Genomic DNA, 23,239 nt, shown 5'->3' with positions numbered 1-23,239 from the left:
AAGATCATCTCAGTGCTAAAAAGTAGACATGACATTCAGCTCCCATCACAATAAACAAACAATATCAAGTGGGAAATTTGCTTTCTTTCCTTTATTGTACTCCAAATGGTACTCAAAAAGGGTAAAGCATCCCCTGCCAAGTGGATTTTATTTAACTTGTAAGTATTAAGATTAATTATCGGCATACAGTTTAAATAAACTTGAAATATCAATGAAATGTTTGCATCACTGACTACTGTAAACAGTTATCCTTGAACTTATGGCCAATCCTGAATGAAATACCAGAATTTGGTTTTTTTTTTTTTTTTTTTTTTTTTTTTTTTATTTAGCAGAGCGAATTTTCTATCATTCAGAAATTTGTTTAATGTAGCGATTCTATCAGGCCAATATTCTTCCTGGATTATGATGGCCTTTAAAATAACCCCAATGACTTACACAATTCACCTGTAAACTGTCCTTGACTATTTGAGCCCACATATCCAATGTCCAGAAGGTCACTGGCATTCCGCTGGTGGCTGCCCCTCAATACTTCAGCCTTCCGAGGGCCAGTAGACCCTTTAGAGGAAGATGTTCCCGAAGAGCTGTGTCCACCTGGAGATGGGAAGCTGGGCTTGCTGTAGGGGACCAAGGACTCCTCTAAAAAAGGCAACAAAGCGTAAGAGACCATGCTGAACTATTAGATGGGGGCCAAACACAAACCCAATCATTTTTTCATTCTTGAGCAAAATTAAAATTACGAAGTTTAATCAGTCCCAGATATTAAAGGTATTTCCACATGCAGGCAACATTTCCTACAACAGACACTGAGAGGGATTAAATGAAAAGATCTTGGGATAAGTTCAAAACAGTGTTTTCAAGGTTTAAATTCATTGTAATAGAGCATTGCTTAGAGGAGCCATTGTTTTGCTTAACAAAAATGATATCTGAGAACAATTTCTGGAGTTCAGTGAAGCTCAATTTAATTTTTTTCCAGTAAGACTGAAAGAAGATGGGTTTTGTTTTAGTTTAAATTATGGCAATATTCTCTCAATCAGTTGAGAAATAGAACTATGTATTAGTTTCTTAAACAAGCATCTTAAATTTCTGCTTATTTCTTGAGCCAGAAATCCATTGTTTGAAAGGTTCTGTGTTTCATTAAAAGAGAACAAAACATTAATTATAATATATTAATGTTCTTTTTAGATATTGACTCTCCAAAAATAAATTAGGTGTTACAATCAATATGTTGATTCTTAGAACTCCTCTTCTCATTATTCCAATCATTTCTCATTCCTTCCAATCCCACTGTTGTTTCTTCTAGTTTTCTGGGTATATGTCATTATTAAGCGAATGAAAACTGCTGGCTGAATTTACCAGTTCACCTCCTTAGCTAGTCTCTAATAAGAAGGGGCAGGTAGTATTTCTTTTACAGCTGATAACCTTCTAAAATGTTTCATTAAATCTAAATATTGCAATTGTCATTTTCTGGCCCTTTCATCGAAGAACTTTCCAAGACTTGAGCATCACATGATGACAAAATGTAATTATGGAAAATGCATGGGCAAACACATACTTAGACAAGACTGAGTATAAATTAATACTGAATAGATAAAGGAATGCTTTTTTTTGAAATGTGTGTTTGTGTGTTCATTCCTAGTAGATACTAAGCAATAGTGGATGCTCCCTCCAAACATATATTTGTGTTACAGATTTACCTCCCCAAATAATATCCAAGCAGAAATTATGAGGTTTATGATGTGTGAAACTTTCAGGAATTTTTTTCTCATAAGCAAGAACTCTTCCCATCCAGATGTTAACACTGAACTTCATTTAGTCTGTTGGAGAGTGTATGAGTTTGGTTCCACCTTTTCTAACTTTATGATACCTGATGGGGCATCTACTTGCAGTGCTGTGGGCTGAGTTTAATCTCCATTTTGAAACATGAGCTCCCTCTCAAATGAATGGCCACTTCAATCAATCAGTTGAAGGCAGAGATGAAGTTGACCCCAAAAAAAGAAAGTTAGTGTTCTTAAAACTACTCACTATAGACATTAAAGGATATCAACATCAAACTATTTTCTGAACTCTCCAGATGAAACCTGGAGCTTTCTAAGTTCAAAGACCTTATACAGGGTTAGCTTGTGGAATATGCCCCATTGAATGGGTGCTGTTAAGCTCTGCTGAAGAACCAGTTTGAACAGATTTAAGGCAAGTGTGTTCCAGATGCTTTAACAATTGCCATTCCTAAAGTACCTGGTTGGGGGGGGGGGTGGTAACAGTCACACTTTCTTGGGACTGTGCAGCACACACCTGATCCAACCCCTTGTTTGTGTGGGGCTTTCCGTGTGTCTTCTTGGCGGTCTGTAGAGTTTATCCAGTCCTGGGTTGGACGCTGCCACTCTAGGGCGGTCTTAGCTGGACAATCCAGTGAGCTCTTTGTGTCTTCTAAGTTGGCGGCCTGTTGTCTCTCTAGGGAGCTTCCTTTTCTCTCTGTTGAATTTTCCACGTGACCAGAATGCTGGCTCAGGCCTATCTGCTGTCTTAAACCCTGACTTGGTGGGGGATCTGGTGCTGGGGGAAGATCTAAAAATTTTGAATAATGTTTAGAATGAACTATGATTTAATGAAAAATACAAGTTTAAGTTTAAGTTGAATAACTGAAAAAAAAAATCCAAAAACAAAAACCCCTTGCCCTCTTATAAGTATTACTCATGCAAAGATATTTATGGAAAATAAAAGTCAATTAATGGCTATTCAAAATGCATGCTATTGATCTGTCTTCGATCTTCTTGCCATAGCATCTTCAAGATAAAAATTGATCCTTTTCATCTTTTCATCAACTCATTCATGTGTTCAACAGGGAACATATTTTCAACAACATACTATGGGCTAACATTCAAGTCAAAGGATGGTTTGTGATTTACATTCAATTTCCCTCTCTTCAAGACAGAAATACTATGAGGGAAAAATCACTATAGATTCTAGCAGCTGTCCTACTAAAATTCCGTGAGCAAAAAAAAAGCTCTTTGAATAAACTCCACTGGAAAGATCATGCTCCAGAAGTTAGGGACCACAGGCTGTATCATATGCAGCCTAGGACTGCCTCTGAGCACGTGTGTGCCATGTTGAGCAACAATCAAAGGGTTAAACTAACTTTATTAAATGCAATTAACATTCTGCCTGACAACTGATCCTGCCTGTTCGTTTCATGAGTTAGCTAATGAGTTACAACTAATACACTCTAATCTTCCCTTGTATTAATTTTAATAAGTAATAACCGATGTTCAGAGCACAGATTGAATATGCTAAATGGTGAGTAGGGTAGACAATGTATTGTAGAAATTAGAGATGGAGTGGAAAAGATAAGTTTTTGAAAGAACTTTTTAGAGGAGTTTGGATATGCCCAGGGTTGTTTGACTATACACTGAAAGAGCTTTTAAAATTAAACTTTGGAAATGAAGAGAAACTAAAAGTTGAGTATGAGCTAATTTTTCATTTTCCTTTGCTAGCTCTTCAGATTTTTATCTTTATATTTTGAATGTTTTCAATTATACAATTACATTTCTTTTTATATCTTTCTAATATTATGTCTGAAATGACATGATTAAGAATTTTGAAATCTTTTTCTTTTTCTTTTTTTTTTTTTTCGAGACAGGGTTTCACTGTGTAGCTTTGTGTCTTTCCTGGAACTCACTTGGTAGCCTGTGCTGTCCTCGAACTCACAGAGATCCGCCTGGCTCTGCCTCCCGAGTGCTGGGATTAAAGGCATGCGCCACCACCGCCCGGCAAGAATTTTGAAATCTTTTAAACATTCATTTGTATCTGGATCTTCCTATTTTTCTTATATAATATTGTAAATTTCTTGGCTCAACCTAAGATTAGGCAATTATGTTGCTTATTTATAAAACTTATATATTGCCGGGCGGTGGTGGCGCACGCCTTTAATTCCAGCACTCAGGAGGCAGAGGCATGCGTATCTCTGTGAGTTCGAGGCCAGCCTGGGCTACCAAGTGAGTCCCAGGAAAGGCGCAAAGCTACACAGAGAAACCCTGTCTCAAAAAACCAAAACCAAACAAACAAACAAACACACACAAAAAAAAACTTATATATCATACAACATACAGTTATTACATGAATAAATGATATTTCACTTAGTGTGGGCCATTATTTTTCATTCCTTCTTTTTCATAAATACGTTTTTGCTTCTAATGATACTTTATGAAATCAGAATGGTAAAACCAAATGCCTATACACAAGAAGCCACTTCTCTTAAAAAGTGCTCTAGTGTCTATTCTAAGGCCTTCTTTAAAAGCTTTACTCTGTTTTATGAGAGTAAAAAAAAAAAAAACTGTAGTATCTTCCATTGGAAAATAATAAAGGTTTGCTGAGCATTTGTTCTTGAGGTTTGAAGCTTAAGTAGCATTCTCAGCTCTCATGAATGTCTTCGTGTCAGATTACAAGCTACTAGTAATTAATGAGAAAAGGGATGCTGTCTGGGTGAATAGGATTGAATTTTGAACATTTATTCCAAAATGAAGAGCTAATGCAATAATGCACTATCTGTTTGCATGATAAACTAATGAGTTTTGTGTTTCCTTTACATTCAATACTAGCTTCCTTTGCTGTGTGTTATTATGAATGCAAATTAATTATTTCATTTGAGTTATTAGACTTAGTCTGTCACTGAGGGGAAAGGATTGTATTGGCTTCTAAAATAACATATCTTGTCATTGATTTTTATTCTCCATCTGAGCTGTTTAATTTCTAAAATGGCCAAAATGGCATTTGCTTATGGCAGCTAAAATTCTGATGCCTATTTAATTTGACTTGAAATTATAGAGCTTTGTAATTATATAATATCCTTGGAGATTTTATCTTCTAAGAATAAAGGACATTGCATGCACATTGAAATAAACTGGAAAGAGATGGAATTACAGATGATTGTGGAAAAAATAAAGGTATATAATATAATACATTTACTTAAATTAAATTCATTATTCAATTCTTTGTGGAATTATTTCAAGTAAGTCAATTCACTAGAGTATCTCGCTGGCCCACTGTGGGTTAGCTATTGTCAAGCAATGACAGTCCAATGACATAGGTACCTTATTATTCTCATTTATTTTTCAGGTAAATGGATGGGGGTGGAACACAAAGAAATCAAGCATCTCCAGCCTAAATCTCTTTTCATAAGATCCAACTCGTGAAATTGCGTTCATAGGGTACAGTTCAGCTCAGATGTCTGCAAAGTACTTCAAACTTAATACTTAAACACAGCTTTGCATCATCCAAACTAAAGACATAGGTTTCTGCTACTGTGTTTCTCTTCTCAGTTACAGTTCCATTCTGCTCATTCCCCCAAACCATGAAATAGTCTTTGAATCCCCTTCTACTCAAAATGGTGGCCTATATTAGTTTACATTGATAAATCCCATTAGTTCTATCTCCAGCATCTTACCTTTCTTATTGCTTTCACTGATCTCATCTTGGCATGAACCACCCTTAGTTACTGCTTCTATGATCTCTAATTATCTCTAGTTTTACACTTTTGGGCCATTTAATTCTTTGCTATACAAAATTTAGACTAAATTTTTTAATATTAAAATATATATTATATTTTTATATTAAAAACATAAAATTATGCCACCATCTTATCTTAAATATATAAACATGCATTTATGGGAGGACACACACACACTCACAAAAACTTCCAGGAATTTCCCACTCAAAATACTATAAAAATCCATGAAAGCTCCTAAGCAAACAGGTCCTTAAACATTGCCCCTTGCTTGTGTGCCTGGCATCAAATTCTTTCTTATTTGCTCCAGTTATGCTTCTTGCCTTCCTTAAATATATAATCAAATATGCATCAGGATTTCAATTGCTGTATCAGCTTCTAAGGAGGACCTTTCCTTGAATATAAGCATTGTTCTTTTCCTCATATTATTCCTGTCTTTTCTCATATGTCAAGCTGTTGTTGAGGCTTTCCCTCTATATTAAAATTCTTCCCCCTAAAAACTTTACAATTTCCTGTTGTTTCTTTCTCCATGGCAACAGCCACCAGTTGCACACTTCATACATTTATATTCGTCTGACCCTCTGTTTGTTTGTTTTACTAGATATAAGGTGCAGGAGATTAAGGAATCATATCTATAATATATGCTCACTAAATGTTTAAGTGGAGGGGCTAATGAGCTCATATATTTGCAGAAAGCCATATTGTGGCAGATACAGGGAAGAACTCTTTTTCTTAACTGGGAATTGAAGACTAGGGGAACGACAGAACAGTTTGAGAGAAAATAATCTCAGGAGAACACATTGATGGGGAACCAACCATCTACCATCTTTGGTCCAGAATTGGTCAGGATATTTCCTTCAAGGGAGAGAAGACTTATATGCAACAACCCTTGCTTAGAAGAGACATTCCACAAGAGAAACAAGCATGTCCATAACTGTGTATGGGCTTTTACATAGCCTTTGGGACAGAAATTGACATTCCTTATTATTCCAAATTCCTCTCACTGAACCCAGAGAAAATGACTTCCTTTCCTCAGAAGGTAATTTGACACAGGGAGACAGCAATCTTGACAATGACATATGAAAAGTGGGATGTGCCGCTTGCTATTAGGACATTCTACTATCAACAACAATCTGTCATTCTATCTTCAAAATCCACAAAGTCCAATTCTAAAATTGGTATTACTGAAGACTGGAGAGATGGGTGAGTGGATAATATGCCTGCTCTGTATGAAGAGCTTATTTCAGTCCTCCAGTATCCACATTAAAAAAAAAAAAGCCAGTGCTGGGGAGGAACAGACAAGAGTATCCTTGGAGTTTGCTATCCAACTAGTATGGACAAGGTTTGAACTCCAAAAACAGTGAAATGCCCTATCTCTAAAAGAAAAAAACAAAGTTGTTTAAAAAGATATTCTACTTTAAACATGCATGAGGCAAACTCACATCCCTCAAAATATACACATGAACACACACACACACACAAACACACACACACACAGTGAGAGAGAGAGAGAGAGAGAGAGAGATGATATTTCAATCTCTCCAAATCCTAAAGCCTATGTAACTGTTTAAAGGAAAGTCACTTGACCTCGAAAGATAACTGTGCCAATGAGAATAAGATTGTTATTGTGCTAAGATGCTGAAGGTTAAATATTTGAGAAAACAGCTAACAATAATTACCTCAATTTATGTGCTCATAAAGACTATTATAAAATCTGTAATTCAAAAGTTTCAGTGTGAAACGCTTATATAGTAAATGCTACTAAGCAATGACCTTCTGCAACAGAATGATTTGATCAGAAATATTTATGAATTTTGGGATTTAAAATCAGCATATCAGTGAAAGAAGTTCATATGTTGAGAGAATGAGATCAATGTGACATACAAAGTGATCAACAAATCCCCAGAGAATCTGAAGCAGAAAGGAAATGGTGATTGTTTTTTGTTTGTGCATCGTGGGACAGCAAATCACACACGTGTAAATACAACTGTGTTCTTAACTTTCATATTCCAGCATAACACTTCCCAAAGAAACACAGGAGGCATTGAAACAAACATGTTTGGTGTTCTTAGTCTTAGCATGATAAGATTCAAAGAAAGTATAGTGGTGGCTGCCAGTTTCCTTGCCCACAAAAATAAAGAACAAAACCATTATTCTTTTCAGGCTAAGGTTTAACCCCATACTCTTAAGTCTGAGTCCTAACGACTGGGTCTGGTTAGTGTGGGATAACTAATCTAGGGCTTCATGTTCATGCTAGGCAAGCGTTCTACAAACTGAACCATCCCACAGTTACATTTTAAAATTTATTTTTGGTAGGTAAACTCACTCAACAAGGAGTAGATTTAGAACATAAAACCCATGCTCTACACAGCCAAAAGTATTTACTATTTACACATTAACAAAAAAACAAAACAACACAAATATTGAGCCTTTATTATGGGTAGAATCATTATCCTCTAAAATTCATATATTGAAGTTAATCCTATTGTTTGTTGGTATGGTATTAGGAACTGAGACCTCTGTGAGGTCATTAGATATGAAGTTGGCTCAGGGACCTTATCAAAAACACCAGAGAGACCCCTTCTTCCAAGTGAGGTCACATTGAGAAGGCATCATGTACAACCATAAAAAAGTCTCTCAACTGGCACCAACAGTTGGACATTCCAGACTTCCAATCTGAGAAACAAATTTCCATTTTTCATCTTTTACTGTTTATGAGATTGTGATCACATACTGCAGCACCACCAACAAAGAAAGTCTTCATATCCATGGCCTATGGCTGCCTTCTAGTCCTGAAACTGATGAACCCCAAACCTTAGAAAATCATTCCACAGACTGATCTAAAGGAAAAGGAGCCCCCAAAAATGTGGGATTGTAAGTGTCCTGATGCAGTAGCAATGTACATGCTGCTGACAGTTTCCTTCCTACACTTAAAAATGAGATGCTGAAAATTTCCAGAAGAGCTGAAAGTTTGGAAAGTAGCATTCTAGATCTTTCTTGAGGCATAAAAGTAATAATAATAATGATAATAATATTAATAATAATATTAATAATAATAGATTCCACATGATTGTAAAAGATTGTGTTTTATTTAAACACGGCCTGTTGCCAAGTGGTTCCTATAGCGGCAACGCCTAAGTTACAATAACTTCTTTATTGAACGTTAATGATAACATTGAGCACACTTCTTCATGAAGAGATGAAAGTTAAGACAAGAAACCTACCATCTGGCATCCCTTCTCTCCGATGAGGTAACACTGGCTGTGTGTCCATCCGTCCTCCCTTATGTTTTTTGGTGGGCCGAGGCCGCTGGCTTGGATTCAGGGCAGCGCTGGTGTTACTGTCGGTAGAAAATGGACTGGTGGGCCGTGGCCTTTGAGAGGAGGTAAAGGCTTTTCCTGAAACGAAAACCAAGGGAGTGGACATAGAGAACTCTACTATAACACACTCTATTTTTGTCTTGCCTTGTGTCTCTGCTCTTACTAGATTACCTAGTGAATGTACCTACAGATGTTCAAAGACACAAAACCCACAACTTATCTGCACAAGATGCATGAACTGCTGCTTATAATTCATCTGATTGTTAATAAGCTAAGAACACCCTACCCAACAAAAACACATTTCAAGCAAATGAACCTGAAATAAATCCACAACGAAAAGCTTCACATTGCTTGATCATAGTTTTATGTAATCTTAACAATCTTCATAATATTTTCCAAAAATTACATGCCACATTTACTTCTCAAAATGAGAAAGAGGGTCTTTTTTTTTTAAATTAATTGTCTACTGTTTTATTTGATTAGTCATGTTTTACTCTTAGCATCTTAAACACTGTCTTAGAATTACAATTGAAGATTTACATGAAGGGTCTGTTGAGATGCATGTGCAACTTTACCACTTAATGTTCATACACAATGACTTCTACCTCTTTTAGCAGAATTAAATAAGATCAATGTAGAAGCTAGCAAGTTATAGTCTTGGTGTCTATCCAAAATGTGATAGGTGTATTCTGAGCATATTATTATATCTAAACAGACCCTACACTTTAATTTTTTAAATGAATTGCACTATTTTCTTTTTGATAGTTTAGAATATATGAATGAAATTTTTCTGGGAAAAAGGTCAGCTAATATATTTTCTACATCAAATTATTTTAGTACTAAGTATATTATGTAAGAGAGGACTGGTTTATGTGCACATATTTATTCTCTTGTGCATATTTTCACTTTTTACAAAATTATCATGTATAGTTGCACTGTCCTAAGTCATTGTGACTTGATATTGCTTAATGCTTTATTAGCGATTAGCATACATGCTGCTAGTGCACTTATGCCTTTTAATTTATTAGCTCCCTTGTACCTTCTCTCTTCTCTGCCTATAGCAAATGCCACAAAAAGCACTCAGGCAACATAAAGATTCTGACTTATGTCTTATGAAGCAAGAAAATCCAAATAACAGTTATATTGCAACATATTTTAGTTTGGATGCTATAAAAAATAAACCTTTGCAATGCCTGAGAAATTCTCCCATTTTGTTTGAAGAGCTTAATGCACACTTGAAAGAAATATTGATGGTAAAACTTAAAGACAATGTCCAAGACATAATTTTATGACCTGAAAGTGTAGCAAAGGTTCAAAGTAATTTTTCTTTACTATTTGAGCACCATTAAATTTAAGAGTGCATTTGATATTTCTTGAGTTTATTTTGTTAAGGCAGCAGAGTAAATGCACATATTATATTCCTAGTATGCAGCTTAGAAGTATATATATATATGTGTATATAAGGGCTGTTTTTCAAAAAAAAACCTCATGGTTACAAATTACTGATAAATTACCAGAGTTAATCTTACATAACTCCTCCCCTCCCTACCCCACCCCTGCATGAAGCACACCTTATATAATTATATAATTTGACTTTGATGCTATTATTTATTGCTCTTTGAAATCAAAAAGAATTTTCTTAAAAGAGCGATACACATGAACATATTATCTTATTGAACTCACAAATGCATTGGGTGTATCTTTAGTTAGCATCCTCTAAAACAAATAATAAATTACTGTATTAAAATCTTAGTCAAACAATTAGGACCATCAGCCAAGTGAACTGTTAGATAGTAGTCGTAGACCCTTCACCCCATGCTGAGGAAGCCTTCCCAGAAAGTGCCTCTGTAGAAGGAAATGGGGCAAGGTAACGTAGTGGAGATAAAAGCAAATAATTTTAATCACCAGGTTTGTTATTGATTTTGTGAAGACTTTGCAATGTGTGAGTTACTGAAAGTTTAATGACAATCTTAGTTATGGCTTTGTTGTAATACAAAAAGGAAGCACACTGCAATTAGCCAGCAGAGCCATGAAGAGAAAGGATGGATGAGATGCAACGTAGTGAGTAGGAGCTTATTTTTGGCTCTGCAATATTAGCATCAAAGGAGAATTCTGGTAACATAGCATCCATCCAACTGTGTTCATGCATATTTTAAAAAGCCCGTGGTTAAATTCACTGAGAAGAACAGAAGGAAAGGTCAGTGTCCAGAGGACAGGATTCTCTCATGCAAAGAGTGTTGACTTGGAGTCTACCAACCTGTTCTTGTAAGACTGGTTCCATCCAGCCTAAAACCAGCTTTATCTGCTGCTGCCACCAAGGCTTGTGCAAAGCTGACGCTGGCAAAGATGGAGCCATCTGAGGAGCTACCTACACTAGATCTATGACTAGAAAAGTTACGATCCTCATCAGATGCAGAGCCCCATCCATTTACCATTGAACCTAAAAACAAATGTAGTGGTCCAGTAAGTTGGGTATATCAAATAGGTCATCTGCTGTAACACAGTGTATAACGAGCAAGTTGGCTATTTCATTTCCTCACCGCTTCTTTAAAGTTTCATTGTGAGTTCTTTACCCCCACTATCATCCATGTCTCCCACATTCTAAGCACCGATGAACGCAGGTCATTTAAAATCTGTATCTGTTTGTAGCCCATTGACAAAACACATTCAAATAGTTTCAATGCTTCCATTGATTAAATTATCACATGATCATTTCTTCATAAGGATTGCTATGTATATTTAACTTCCTATGCATCAAGAAAGAGCAGTCTGACTGAGACAATCGCAACAGAAGGAACAGGTTGAGAAAAGTAGTGTGAATATAATTTAAAGTTAGTTCAGACTTCATCAACTAGAGCAAGAATTTAAAATAAAAGTTACCCCTAAAAATAATAAAAACTCATACAGAGAGTATCTACACAATATCAAATATAGAACATAAGGAAAATTATGTTTCACTGAATTTCTATTTATGACAATGTTTGTTATGTATTCTTTAGTTTTTAATTATCTTAATAACTCCAGTTTCTTTTGAATGCTAATAGTTCCTTTAAAAATAATCATAAGAATGTCATGAACATTAGCGTTGGCTTTTCTGCAAAATAAAACACAGTGTTGGTGGAAAAAATGCAACTTTATGTGTTAATAATATTAAGTACTTTGAAGATACTACAAGTAACATTTTCTTAAGGTTTTAGAAAAAAAGTCAGTTTTCATTTTTTTTCCTCAAATAAAATCACAGTGGGAATTTAGCCAACTATTTACTGTAATTAATATGATATTTATTTAAGTTGTTATACAATTAGTTCATAACACAATAAACTACCAAGTACTGCTTACCCTAATATATTTAGAAAGAAACACAAACGTGTTTATAAAATCCATGTTAGGTTTTCTAGTGGACATAATAATATTTATAACAAATTGGTGAAACCTAATATTGTAGTGTTTTTCTTTTTTCTCCTCTTTTCAGGACAATAGTGTAGTTAAGAGCTTGAAATACCTGAATTGTTAATGAAAGGGCCAGCGACAGAGCACACACCCATTTTCAACAGAGAGAAAACAGAATTGGAAAGGTGTAAAATAATCTGAGAAGTTAAAATAGTGTTAGGTGGAGCAGAGTAAGACATCTTGGGCAAAAGCACCCAGACATACTGGTTACAGTCCAAGCAAATCCCCTGCAGCAGGCCACTATAAGGAAGCTAAGATAACACCAGCAACTCCGCCTCCTCTGAAAGATTCATTTCTGAGCAGAGGATCATTGTCAAGGATCATGTAGGCCACAAGCAAAGAAGGAACTATGCAAAGGACTGTGTGGTGTAATGCCATAGGAGATAAGGAAAAAATTCCATAGTTGGTCAGTGAGGGGTCACCAAAGACTGTGGAATCACAGCTGAGAGTAGTCTTATGGAATCTGAGACCTCACATCTGTCCCTTCCTGAAGCTATTGCTTTCACTGTCAAAATAGGCATGACCTTATTCTCTCACTCATGTTTCAACTTTTAACTCTTTCCAACTTGTTTCTTTCTGGTACCTCCTGCTTTCCTTATGGTTGTCTAAATTGTCTTTCTCAAGAACTTACCCACTTTGATGTCTCAGTTGAAAGATCTCTAAACTACCTACATCACAGCCATGTCCTTACTGGGCTTCTGAGTCACTGGGTCCTTTTAACATGAGTCCTTGCCTATCTCTGCAATGTCTGTAATCCCACATTTCATCCCGCCACTTAAGGATACCTCAGCATTGCTGTACACCTCTATTTTCCAGTGTCTAAGTGAAACACTAGCCCTTGGGTGACTTGATTCTGTTCCATTTTCAGGCTTGTATTAGAATCAGTCCTAGCTCCTTGGTTGCCTAAGTACCATGCATATAAGTGTACATTGGTGCCTCCCTTGGTTGTTGCTGTTGCATAGACATTCACTAGGAAGCAGAGTTTTAGAGATAAAGAAACACCTGTTATTCATTCCCATATATGTTATACAGAAATATTGAAGATCAGAAATTCAATAAAGATGGACATATTGCATAAAATGCATTTGGCATTTTCATTCTTCATGGTAAATTCCATGCGTGAGTCGATGTGACGTATAATGTCTTCTTTTTTTTTTTTTTTTTTTTTTTTTGTTTGTTTGTTTGTTTGTTTCTCAAGACAGGGTTTCTCTGTGTAGCCCTGGTTATCCTGGAACTTGCTCTGTAGAACAGTCTGGCCTCAAACTTAGATCTACCTGCTTTTGCCTCCCAAGTGCTGGGGTTAAAGGCATGCACCACAACTGCCCAGCTAATGTCTTAGCAATTACTTTATTTTACTTGCAAAAGAAGTCTCGATAAGCATTCCTAGAAAATTTAGTATATTAATGTTTTCTAAATAAAATATTAGTGAATTCTTGTTGATTATTTAGAGACATGGAAAATAATATGTAATTGTCTAAAATAGCAACACAAAATGGTAACATATATGATTTTAATTACATAACAGCATGTATATTATGTAATAAGATGCATCTTATACATTCATATATACATACATATATGTGTTGGTTATGCTTTGCTACCTTATGATAGTGGTAATTTATGGTGATTTTAGTCAATGTAAAATGATAAATTTACTTCAAGTCACAATTTATTTTTTGACTGTGACTTAGTCAGATTCATACATATTAATATATTTTTGTCTGGCATTTTGTTTTCCAAATCTTTTCCCCAATACAAGCAACCCAAACTACTTGTGTCTGCTGTGTTTATGTCTGTTCTAGGATTCTACAACTGGGTCTCAGATACTCTAAAGTGCAGAGGGGAAAGTCCCATGTCACAGCAGCATTACTAGTGGCATTCTGGCTAGCCTCCTAATAGAAAGTCAACCCTTGGCTTTCCTCCAAAAAGACCCTGGTTTATTTCTTCAGAGCAGTGAGTCCTCCATGTGAATTTCCATGCCTATATCTGCCACACCCTAAAAACATAGACTGCCTTTAACCTCCCCCATTTCCCCACAAAGTTCTTCCTTGATATATTCCCCCCTTTCTCTGGAAAGAGTGAGTAGCAGAACAACAGGGCTTCCCATGGTTATCAGACAGCAGAGAGACACTGGGGCTGATGGATCTGGATAGACGACTTCAGTCAGAGCTGAAGAGATATACACCATGGACATGCCCCCTCATTAGGCCTTGAGAAACCTGATGATACAAAATGAAGTCTATGGAAGACAGTTTGTTGTCTTTGCCTCTTGACAATGTAGAAAAAGGAGCATAAAGCCTAGAAAAGTAAGACTTTCCCATCATACCTTTTCTCTAACAAACACTACGCTGGACCAGGGGTAAGATCAATAATATGGATATGCATGGGTGGGGATTCTGAAAATGTATTTGTTAGGTATTGGTTTTGAGCCTCAGTGGCTACTGTTTTCCCTTAGATATAAGCATTAAGCAATTATTTACTTAAATAATTAAATAATTAAACAAGGGAAAAAGGTCTCTGTGTGTGTATGTGTGTGTGCATGAGAGAGAGACAGGGATAGAGACAGAGATACAGACAGACAGAGATTAAAAGAAAAGCATTAAGCCAGGCAGTGGTGGTGCATGCCTTTAATCCCAGTACTTGGGAGGCAGGGGGAGGCAGATCTCTGTGAGTTCCAGGTTAGCCTGGTCTACACAGCGAGTTCCAGGAAAGGCTCAAAGCTACACTGAGAAACCCTGTCTCGAAAAACCAAAAAAGAAAGAAAGAAAGAAAGAAAGAAAGAAAGAAAGAAAGAAAGAAAGAAAGAAAGAAAGAAAGAAAGAAAGAAAAGAAAAGAAAAAGCATTAATTGGTAGACTAAAGAGTTTGCCATTTTTATAACTGTGTCTTTTATATCTATGGACACAAGTGTGAAAATTAGAGATCACCAGGTAAGAAGAACTTGGCTGAAGAATCTTTATAAATTGCAAGCAATACATACTCCCTGACACATTATAGTCACAAATATAATCAATACATATTTAAGCATTTAATGAAAAATGAATTTATGCCACAAAGCCAAATTTATTAGTGTTTACAGCTTCAATCTTTCCAAACTCTTCTGCATAAAAACCATGAAAGGCCAGGGAAAAAAATGAAATTAATTCAGGCTGATGAAGAAGAATCTCACATAGGACATTAAGTTGCTTAAATGTTACTGAGCATAAAATGCCATGATAAAGTGGCATCTTGCTGTGTCTCTATTACATCTTCAGCACTAAAATTAATTTATGATCAGTCGTCAATTCATTTACATGTCAATTTATGCTAAATCCTTCCTTGCTGACAAATGCTTATCCTTAGATCCATTAAGCTGGAGTAAAGTCTGTGCTCTCTAATACGACCCTGCTAATTGGTGCATTACCATTTTTATGAGCTACAAAAACTTATGGCCACCCATTTTTTGAGCCAATATTTAATCCAGGAACTCTATTAGATAGCAGGGCTTATCTAACTACTTGCTAAGTCAAATTTTCTGCTATAATTGTCTTTGGTCAAATTATTCCAAATATTGACATTTTCTAGATATAGAAAAAAAAATAGGAAGATATGTGGAAAATGCTTCTGATACTCTAAGATTTGGATGTGCAACAAATCTACCTCTTTTCCAGGTATGTGAATATTTGTGTGTGTGTGTGTGTGTGTGTGTGTGTGTGTGTGTGTAACATACAGGAAAACCAAAAGGAATAATTAGGTAGTCCTTTCCTTAGGTTGCATAACATCTGTTAACTTGTTTCACTCAGATTAAAATCATATATATATATATATATATAAAATCTACCCTTTCATCTGTCAAATTTTGGTGTCTAATTTGTCTTAAAGGTCCTAGAGCTGCTGAAGTAGCCTACGGCAATAAATTTGTCACTTGTATGATTTATCAGAAATGTTCCTTCATACTGAAAAAAAAAATTGTAAAGAATTTTTGCAGCAGAGGGAAAACCTCAGGCGAAATATTTTAATGGCCAACTTCTCCAAAAACGCAAGCAGCAAATTAGAGGTGGGGGGTGTCAAGCACTGTGTTTTCACACTGATCTGGTGAGCAAGTTCTAGAAAACAAAAATTAAACTCTCTCAACACAAGAAAAGAAAACAGTGCCAGAATTTCCATTTAATCACCCTGTGTACATGGGCTCCACCACTCAGGGCAGTCTCTATATCACTTAACAGCATTCATCATTGACCTTCATTCTGTCACCGGGCAGTTAGAACCTCAACTATATGTTAAAGACACCCCTTTCCATCCCTCTCCCCTTCTGCCTTTTATAATTTTCTTTTTGTGGTGGAATTAAATGCAGGAAATGCTTTGCCCTGCCTCCTACCATGCCTGTTGGAAAAGAAATGCTGAATTCTGACTCCCTCTGGTACCCTAACATGATGGGTTGATGTTTAGGTGGAAATCTCGCTCGCTTATTTCTGAAAACAGAAGCTTTTCCATATTTCTTTCCCAACCTACAACAAGGACACACTGCAACACACAAAACTATTTTTGTGCTTTGTGACAATCAAAAAATGTGCAGAAAAATTTAGATGTACAGATTACTAAAAGATGATAATTCCTTTAAAAATGCTGACAGATAAATGTTGATAGTCTGCTGTAATGGAATGTAGAACCAATTATGAAAAAAATAAATGTCACATCTGAAAACTCACATCATGATCTTAATCAAGTATGCACACAGTTAGGGTTAGTATGTCCATATAACTTTATGTAGTTTCTTTTTTAGAATACATATTTATCCACCTATATCTATACAGAAGAAAAATCCTCATGTTGGGTAACAAACCAGTCATCATTTTCTTATTATGTAAGATTATGTTCAGAGATAAATGTTAGGCACTCCCAAAGCAGGGGTGACAGTCATTTTAATGAGCATAAGACTGATTTTTGTATATATTTTTTAACCATTTTAGGTAGATGAAGTGTTGTGATTTATCTGTGACCTGGTTTCCTTATTATAAAATTATAGCATCAGCAATAATACAGTCTTGAAGGTTAAGTGAACTACAGCCTAGGGTAGATCCTGAGAACAGAGGGCAGGACACATCTTTGAAGTTCCAGATACTCAATACTCCAGACTTCCAAAACTCAGTCATCCATTCTTTTTCTGTCTTTGTGATTCTTTCCTTCCTATGATCATTCTTTATCTCTTTCCCTTATCTTTTGTTTATCTCTTGTTTCCTTGCTATGCTTTTAAAATGTGAAAAAATAAGTCTGCCTGTGGTAGTGTACACATTTAATTCTTGCATGCAAAAATCATCCTGGTCTATACATTAAGTTCCAAGACAACAGTGCTACATAGTAAGAACCTGTCTCAAGAAGAAAAAAATAGTAGAAAATCATTCTTAAATCTATGGGCCATTCAAAAAGCAGCCACCTCTGTGCTTAGAAGAATGTTCTGCATTTATTAGGGTGCTTTTTCTTCTTCATCTTCTTCATTATTATTATTATTACTATTATTATTATTGAATCTAAATTCCTGATCTAGTGTTTGTAAGTAAGGGATACAGAATAAATGCTTGTTTGGGCAATAATTATATGAAGCAATAGGTTTGTCAATACATGCTTTTCATTACCAAGTTCAGATAATTTGGAACCATTGATAATTTCTACTCCACACTTTTTTTCTCAAATGAATGTTCATTTCAGAATTTAAGGAGCTCCACAGGTTATTCAATTGTTCTGAACATATTCTGAATTAATTCATGTACTTCTTTACAAAGGAGAACTCTGATTTTATAATAATTTTATTTATTCATTTGTTTTTATAGGCATTTTGCCTGAATGTATGTCTGTGCACTATTTGGGCATTGTGCTTGCAAGAGGCTGAGGGTATATCATGATTAGAGTATACATGAACCTCAGGGAAAATCTCCAAAATGCATGCATGTTTGCAGCTTTCTCCCATGCACACCCCTCTGCTAGCTCCCAAAAGAATCTACACATATACATTCACATATTCTTTCTATATATACTCACTCATTTTATACACTTGCATAAATTTATGTACTCATAATCTCTATATACATGCCTATGTACATTCTAATGTACACAGTCCCCTAATATATTCACCCACACTCCCAGTGCATGCATACTCTCTACATGACTCATGTACTCTCCATATACACTCAAAATCTAATCTACATTCACACACATTTCATACTTCCACATTCAACTGTAGATGAAATTCTAAACAGTCTTCTTAAATAAGAAACATAGAGCCAAATACAGAGGTAATAGCCAAAGAGATCAGAGAGCCATGACTACCTTATCTTACCACCATCGCTTTCCCCGGGGAGAGCTTCTTCCTGTCTGACTTGTGTTTTTATTGCCTTTATGTTCTGCTTTCTCATTGGCTCTAAGCCCAGCCACATGACTTTGTCATCACTGCCTGTCTATACAGACCTCCAGGTCTCTATATGGTTGGTACTAGGATTAAAGGCTCCTGTCACCACGCTTGACTGTGTCCTTGACCACACAGAGACTCTGTCTGCCATGTGATTGGATTAAGGGTGTGTGCTACCACTGCTGGACTTCTGCTTAATGGCTATTTGACCTCTGATCTCCAGGCAACTTTATTTATTAACATGCAAATAAAATATCACATTTTATCACAAATAAAGTATCACCACATTCAACACAATAAATACACTCTATTATGCTCATATACAACTTTTGTCAAACACATACTTGTGCTTGTATGTGCATGTATGCACACACACACACACACACACACACACACACTCACACACACACACACAACATAGAAGGTAAATTAAACTTCTGATTAAACTTTCTCCTCTGAGTTACAGGTACAAGAAAGGACAAAACAATAGAAGTTTTTATTTAGCTAGTGTAGTGAAAGGCATGTTACTCGGGAGATGGATTTTCATGGGACACGTTCACTATGGAGAAATACATATCTAGATGGCCCGAGTTTTTTATATAGGGCAACAATTAAGCAATGAAATTCAAGTATCGAAGGAAACTTTGTTTTCTTGGCAATGAAAGTTTTCTCTGGCATGAACATGGAATTAGTTCCAGGAGAAGTGCAGATTGTTCAACTATCCTCACCTAAAACTGCCTAACTAGCTCCTAGCAGTTGCGTATGTAAAGGGTAGAATGGGGTTCTGCTAACTTAGGGAGATACAGATTGTCTCTGGCATTATAACATTTAATAAGGAACTTCCGCAGCTAAAGTTGACTTTTGCCATTATTCTTGGAAATTTCATTGCATTCTTAATGGGAAACAGTGTGGTATTACTAGTGAAATATGCAAAGATATTCAGAATTTTGCCCTAAAGTAGATTATGCTAGAAATCCAGGCAAAGGGGCTTAACATAATAGTGCACTAATAAGTCAGGTCTCACAGCATTCAAAAATTTTAACTTTTGCTCTGTCCCCTTCAATTCAATCTATGTTTCCAATCCCAGGAATATATCTGTGGTTTTAAAATCTTAATTAGCTTTGTAAGGAGCTCAGTCTCCAGGCAAAGAGACAAACTGAAAATTAGATCCATGCCTCAGATGCCGAGAATCACAAAAAGGAAGGCAGAGGTTCTGATGTGTCCTCTGTACTATCGCATACCAAGGTCCACCAGTGCTTGCAGATCTACTGGACAGCCCCAGTTCTGCAGATTAGGAAGATACCAGAGCACAAAGAAGCCAGGGAGATTGATCAAAAGCCTTTCATGATGAGAGGAGTCATCCAAGTGAACATTGATATAGGTGATATGAGGTGACTCAGCAGAAAGCAGAAATCAGAATTAGGTTTGGAGTAGCTATGTCCTCATTATCCAGTTTGGGGCATGTTTGTGAGTCAAGGGGTAGATAACTCAGGGAGAGAAAGACTGCTTCCTTTGTGTGTATATGAGATTTCAATTGTACAATTTTAAATCATTGGAAATGGGCTGTTTCTCAGTCCTAGAGTCATTGTAGCCATGCACCAACTGAAGCCTTTGCTTATTGAACAAGAAAAAAAAATGGGGAGGAGCTAAGCAATAAACAGTCAAAATAACTACACTTCTTGGCAGAAGACTGGTGATTAGATTCAGCAATGTGAAATGCATAAATGTATTGCTTATCTCACTATACATGTTTCCACTCCAAAAATAGTACCATGTGCAACCTAAGAGAGAGGCTCCTTCTGAAGACTTGCTTATTTTCATCAGTGAGTGATTTTACAGAGTGAAGTATCAAGAAGAATTTTTAAGATCTCATTCACTTTGTATGTTGCTCCCGATATACAAATTATATCATTTCGAAAAGGAAAGGTTTTTCATATAATAGACTTGGTTCCCTAGCAGAGTGAACTTTTCATGAAAGCCTGGGATATAATTGAGTTTTCTTTCATGTCTTTAAAGCTTTTTAAAATTCATGAATTTCCTTATCATTTTAGCTGCAAAGCCAAAGTATTTCTAAATCCTTTTTGAATTTGGTGTTTAACATTAACATATTTAAAATGTTACAAAAATAGATGGAGTGGAATACATCTTACATAAGGAAGCATTTGATTTGTGATACATTTTAATGTTGCAAATAGGTCACTTATTCTCTCTCATTCTATCCATTTCGTTACCTGTCACAGAGCTCTCTAGATTGTCCATACTGGATCCAGGTGTCTGGTCTAGTGCTCTGAGGGGCCTGGGGATGTCTATCGGGTCCTCTTCATCATCAGCATCCTCATCTGGAACATCTGTTTCCAAATCAGAAATCAAGGCTCCGGACACATAACCTAATGGTGGGACTGGGGGCTGTGGAGGTGGAGTATTGCTTTGAATGTGCCTGGAATTTAAATGGAAAGAAACGAAACACGAGAAGCAATTCATTAACATTCAACAAAATTGTAGTTCATGTCAAATGGCAGGTTATGGTAACTCATATTGTCTTCCATATTTACTAATGCACAGCACTTTCTTTCACTTCACCAAAGACACTGGGATATGGATGCATGCCTTACCAATTAGTGTAAACTACAAAAGTTCTTGTTTGGATGTTTATAAGGCAATACACAGAGATGAAAATGTATACCAAGTATTTTTATATCAACAAATTATTCAAAAGAGAATAGAGAAATTTGTCACCAATCATTTCTACATCCTCCCCCTCCCCCAATAACCAAAGTTATTTGATTTCCAGGTGAGTTTTAACCTATGCAGCATGTTTGAAGGAAGTTTGTCAGGTGGGGGCCTGATTGCCCTGGCCTTGCCTCTGGCACACTTCCTGTCCTGTGAGGATTGTTTTTGGTATGATTCCCATCACATCAGGCTGAACAGCTGTTCCATTATCCCAGTGCAGATTAGATATAAATATTTTGTGCTCTCTAGGTATTTGCAATGTATCTCAAGAACTAAGTCTTAAGTGGAGGGACTGAATTTATAACATAAGGCATGTTCCATAACTTCTTTTTGAAATGAGTGGAGAAGTCTAATCCCAACATTATAAAATTAACAGACCATGCAGGGCCATTTGTTGATTAGAAAATATTTAAGCAAAGCCTGAGTGACTTGGTTCTCATTTTATGATTAACACAACGTGGAACTGGATCCCGAGGTCCACTTGCTGTGCTGGGAGGCCATTAAATATTTCCTCCTAACATATAAAATGCTCAGTTTGAGGCAACTCATGATTATTTGTAACTGGCAACAAAGAGTGAATGTGTTCCAAGTCTGAACATTTTTTTCTTGACTTCCTACGGAAGTATTCAAAAGGCCCCTCCCATGTAAGAGTCGTTGCTCCTAAGTACAATACATGTTTTTTGTTTGTTTTTGTTTTTTTGCCACTGGCTTTTGAAAAAGTTGAAGGATTATTTCTGTTCTCATTTGCAATCTTTTGAGAAAATGTTTCCTCTTCTAAAATTTGCTTAATATTCCTCTGTGAATTGCATCTGTGAATTTACAAACAATTGTAAAATTAATAGTATTCTAAATCCTTCAATGATAAAAAGCCCAAGAATGTTAGTTCTGGACATCACTTCAATGTAGCCAGCTTTAATCTCTAATGTTACAGAGCAGGTATTTGAGCCAGCATGCAACCTCTTGGCATACATCACAACCCACTCATCTATACTTAGGAAAGAAAAGCAAGTTTTACTAAACTTTGTTATACTGAATATTGAGCTTTGACTGGCTCACTTTGCTATACATGTGGTATTACATTCAGTTTGTAACTTGAGGAAAGAGATCACTACATGACAAATAAGAGGGTATCAAGCAGTGTGACATATGTGGTCCATTTCACTATAATGCTATAGATTTGGGGATGGGTTGGGATAGAACAGACCAACACTGTAATCCTATATATAGCTGTTGGAATGTCTTGATGGGAAAAATTACAAAGAATGAAAAAATGTATTCATCAATTTAAGCAGAATTAGAAGTCAATCTGAAATATGAGGTTAAAGTATACAGGATTTTTAACTATCTTCTAGTAATAAGAATTGTATTGAACATTTCATCAGTCAGTATGAATAGCATCTCTGGAGATGAAGCTGGGAGCTTTTATATTTAGAGTTCTGTGAATGTGATATGTAACCTAAAGTAGGAGGTACTTCCAAACCACAAGAGCAAGCAAGGTACTTTTTGGGTAAATAATGAATTACTACCCTCATATGCATATCTGCATCATTCAGAATATTGTAGATTATGTAGGAACATTCTCAAGGCAAGAAACAAGGTCTAGTGTATGGGTATGTTGAAGATATGGAAATGACTTAGTTCATTCACCCATTCAGGAGATACCTATGAAGCAATTAGTCAATGGGAGATTTTAAACATGAAAAGACATCAGGAACCAATTCAGGTAAAAGTCCAACCCTTTCTAAACATTTTCAGAAATTATAAGATAGACAGGTAGTTTGCTAAGGGCCATGAAATGTGCACACATTTAAATCTTAAACCAAACATGAAGCCTAATCGATAGCTTCACCATAACTAAAAA

General features: G+C 36.0%; 1 protein-coding gene across 1 annotated transcript in view; it reads right to left on the bottom strand.

Annotated features, from left to right (window-relative positions):
* The window catches only part of Robo2 (roundabout guidance receptor 2), a 1,235,714-nt gene that overhangs the window by 4,519 nt on the left and 1,207,956 nt on the right, over positions 1-23,239 (bottom strand). The window contains 5 exon segments of the mRNA XM_037209998.1: positions 436-636; positions 2,290-2,562; positions 8,722-8,895; positions 11,075-11,257; positions 20,880-21,085. Coding sequence (XP_037065893.1) covers positions 436-636; positions 2,290-2,562; positions 8,722-8,895; positions 11,075-11,257; positions 20,880-21,085 — 1,037 coding nt within the window.

This window comes from Peromyscus leucopus, chromosome 12 (genome assembly GCF_004664715.2).
Source record: "Peromyscus leucopus breed LL Stock chromosome 12, UCI_PerLeu_2.1, whole genome shotgun sequence".
NCBI classification, from domain to species: domain Eukaryota; kingdom Metazoa; phylum Chordata; class Mammalia; order Rodentia; family Cricetidae; genus Peromyscus; species Peromyscus leucopus.
Note: the sequence above shows the minus strand (reverse complement) of the source record. Positions and strands in the feature narration are given on the sequence as shown.